Source organism: Fukomys damarensis, unplaced genomic scaffold, assembly GCF_012274545.1.
Source record: "Fukomys damarensis isolate Sample0158 unplaced genomic scaffold, DMR_v1.0_HiC HiC_scaffold_13, whole genome shotgun sequence".
Lineage (NCBI taxonomy): Eukaryota > Metazoa > Chordata > Mammalia > Rodentia > Bathyergidae > Fukomys > Fukomys damarensis.
In genome coordinates, this window is record NW_022900925.1 from 36,389,830 (window position 1) to 36,393,455 (window position 3,626).

The 3,626-nt window shown below is 58.4% G+C and overlaps 1 protein-coding gene across 1 annotated transcript in view; it reads left to right on the forward strand.

Moving 5' to 3' along the window:
- Positions 1-3,626, forward strand: part of Erbb2 (erb-b2 receptor tyrosine kinase 2) — a 13,458-nt gene that overhangs the window by 3,500 nt on the left and 6,332 nt on the right. The window contains exons 6-14 of the mRNA XM_033763024.1: positions 3-138; positions 222-363; positions 1,423-1,519; positions 1,701-1,850; positions 2,636-2,709; positions 2,793-2,883; positions 2,979-3,005; positions 3,152-3,321; positions 3,561-3,626. The exon at positions 3,561-3,626 is cut by the window's right edge and continues 155 nt beyond it. Of these exons, the coding sequence (XP_033618915.1) occupies positions 3-138; positions 222-363; positions 1,423-1,519; positions 1,701-1,850; positions 2,636-2,709; positions 2,793-2,883; positions 2,979-3,005; positions 3,152-3,321; positions 3,561-3,626 (953 nt within the window). The remainder of the gene's footprint in view (positions 1-2; positions 139-221; positions 364-1,422; positions 1,520-1,700; positions 1,851-2,635; positions 2,710-2,792; positions 2,884-2,978; positions 3,006-3,151; positions 3,322-3,560) is intronic.

The window sequence follows — 3,626 nt, forward strand, 5'->3', positions numbered from 1 at the left end:
CACCCTGCCCTTCGCCCCACAGTGACACGCACCGTGTGTGCCGGCGGCTGCGCCCGCTGCAAGGGCCCGCAGCCCACCGACTGCTGTCATGAGCAGTGTGCTGCGGGCTGCACAGGCCCCAAGCATTCTGACTGCCTGGTATGTGCATGGCGAGGGTGGGCGCCCTGTCTGGCCCTGCCCTGTGCCCTGGCACTCGGGAGACATGGCTGCCTGCCCTCCAGGCCTGCCTGCACTTCAACCACAGTGGCATCTGCGAGCTGCACTGCCCAGCTCTGGTCACCTACAACACTGACACCTTCGAATCCATGCCCAACCCGGAGGGCCGCTACACCTTCGGCGCCAGCTGTGTGACTACCTGTCCCTGTGAGTGCTGCAGCGGGGTGGGCGGAGCACGTGGGCACAGTGTCCCTTGTCTTGGAGACTGGGCCTGAGCTGCCGGTTACACTCAGCATGTCACCTCGTTGCGCCTCGGTTTCCTTATCTGTATAGTAGGTGCGCCTGTCATCCCAGCATGGGGAGGCTGAGGCAGGAGGATTGCTGCAAGTTCAAGGCCAGCCTGGGCTTCACAGCGAGACCTTGTCTCCAAAACAAAACAAATAATAATTTATTATAGCATTACCTAGGCTGGTATTTGCAGTGCATTTTTCTCTCAACGATTACACATCTAAGACGATTAGGGTAAATGGTTTTCTAGATGAAATTCACTTCGAGTTGTATTTGCTTAAAGGGACACAATAACATTACAGTCTTGTTTACCCTGTTCTGAGACATACTAGATGATCTTTACTGTTTTCTGCACAGCATGCAACAGACAGCCATCCCCCCCACAAAGCGTTGACTGATTTATAGTTTAATGGTTCCATTAATGATGGCTTAAATTTTCATTTTACTGAGAAATATAAAGATGCATTTAAGGGCTGGGGGATTTAGCTCAGTGGTGCTGCTGACTGCCTTGCAAGCACAAGGGCCCAACAAGTTTGATCCCTGGTATAAAAAAAAAAAATGCATTTAATAGTTAAGGGACCTCCCCTCTTTTTTTTTTTTTTTTTTTTTTTTTTTTGGTACCAGTGATGAACTCAGATCCTTGTGCTTGTGAGGCAGGCACCGGAACCACTGAGCTAAATCCCCAGCCCACCCCTTTCTTATTATTTACTTTGAGATAGAGCCTCACTTAAGTCTATGCACACCAGACTTGCACTTGTGACCCTCCTGCCTCAGCCTCCCAGAGTGCTGGGAGGACAGGTGTGCACCGCCACATCCAACTTCCGGTTTCCCCTTTTGCAAGATGAATGAAAATCTTAACAGTGCTCAAGATGTGCACTTGGTGAGGGGCAAAGGCGCATCCAGTAGGGGCACCGACGTACCCGCGGCCTCTCGGGTGTGCGGGGCTGGGCACAAGCACACTCGTCCCTGTCCCCGCAGACAACTACCTCTCCACGGACGTGGGCTCCTGCACCCTGGTCTGTCCCCTAAACAACCAGGAGGTGACAGCGGAGGACGGAACCCAGCGCTGTGAGAATTTCGATCCCTGGTACAAAAAAGAAAGAAAGAAAAAAAATCTATTCAGAATATTAACAAGGCACTTAAAGAAAAGGACAATTGTGGCTATTTTAAAAATACATATTTGCTCCTTTATTTCCAAATCCCACACGAAAACCACTAAGCTATGCCATTCCAGTGCCACCGCGCAGGTCAGGCTGAGCCTCCGACTCCCACCTCGCAGTGTGCTACGGGCTGGGTATGGAGCACCTTCGGGCAGCCAGGGCCGTCACCAGCGCCAACATCCAGGAGTTCATCGGCTGCAAGAAGATCTTCGGGAGCCTGGCGTTTTTGCCCGAGAGCTTTGAGGGGTGAGAGTGGGCGGGGCCTGAGGCCCCGGATGTGGCCCGTGGTGCTGGGGACAGAGGGGGCAAGGAGGCGGGGAGGCTGGGAGCCAGGCCAGGCAGGGGTCTGCGAGTGAACGGGCTTGGGTGGTGGTCAGAGCTCGCAGACAGTCAAATTCTCCTGAGGTCGCGGGGGCTGCTGCTCTCCTAAGAGCTTCCTATTAGAAAGGACGCAATCAGATGTCAGTAGGTGAATGGGTGACATGGTGATTTATCCGTACAGTGGAACCCTTAGCAACAGCAAGAAGTGAATTTCTGGTAGGTCTGGGCGCGGTAGTGCAGGCCTGTAATCCCGGCACTCAGGAGGCTGAGGCAGGAGGATCACCGAGAATTCCAGGCCAGTCAGGCTTACATAGTGAGTTCAGGGCCAGACTGAACTAATAGCGAGACCCTGTCTCGGGACATAAACGAACAGAAACTGGTAACACTGAGGACATCGCCTGGCGGGTATGGAACGCTCCTGATGTTAGTTTTGGCTCTCTGGTCCGGGTGGAAGAGTACCCCATCCGCTGTCCGACCCTTGTGCCAATCTCAGGTTTTGCTCCTACCAACAGTGTGCGTGCTCCTGGCGACAGCCACTGTCTCTGGGCCACATTCCTAGTTTAGGGATCAGAAGACACAAGTGCTGTTTCACAGATCCTGCCAAATTAGGGCCGGGGCACCCACCGGGCCCAGTGAGGAAGGTTGAAGTGAGGGAGCTGGCGGGTGTGGCTCGGCCGGCGTGGCCCCGCTGACCCTCCCGATCCTTCCAGGGACCCCGCCTCCAACACGGCGCCTCTGCAGCCCAAGCAGCTCAGCGTGTTCGAGACCCTGGAGGAGATCACAGGTGGGCGCCGTCCCGTGTCCTGCTCCCGGTGGCCGGGGCAACCCTGGCCGGCCCCTGCGCCCTAGCCTGCCTTCTGCCCGCAGGTTACTTGTACATCTCGGCGTGGCCAGAAACCATGCAGGACCTCGGCGTGTTCCAGAACCTGCGGGTCATCCGGGGACGCGTTCTGCACAAGTGAGAAACCGGGAGACCGAAAGGGGGGACCCCAGAGGGGGACAGGAGGTCGGACTGAGGTCCCGCCCTCGAAGCTGAGCCCCCCTCCTCCACAGCGGCGCCTACTCGCTCACCCTACAAGGGTCTCTCCACCGGAACGCCCGCCTGTGTTTCGTGCACACGGTGCCCTGGGACCAGCTCTTCCGGAACCCGCACCAGGCCCTGCTGCACAGCGGCAACCGGCCAGAGGCCGAGTGCGGTAAGATGGGGAGCCGGGCGCTGCGGGCAGGAGTGGAGCCCCCTGCTCTGGGCTGCCAGGCCTTGGGCGAGACTTCAGCCGGGTCCGTCTCCACCGGAACGCCCGCCTGTGTTTCGTGCACACGGTGCCCTGGGACCAGCTCTTCCGGAACCCGCACCAGGCCCTGCTGCACAGCGGCAACCGGCCAGAGGCCGAGTGCGGTAAGATGGGGAGCCGGGCGCTGCGGGCAGGAGTGGAGCCCCCTGCTCTGGGCTGCCAGGCCTTGGGCGAGACTTCAGCCGGGTCCGTCTACACACCGCCTTGGCTCCTGGCCGCCCTTCCCTCTGCTCCCTAATCCCAGCACGCTCCCCCTTCCCGCACGGCCTGGCACCTGTGCCCTGCTTCTCCGGGGGCCTCGGGTCTCCTCTGAGAGTCCCCTGTGGCCCCCTCTTCGCTGTAGCCGCGGAGGACCTGGCCTGCAACTCCTTGTGTGCCCACGGCCACTGCTGGGGGCCGGGCCCCACCC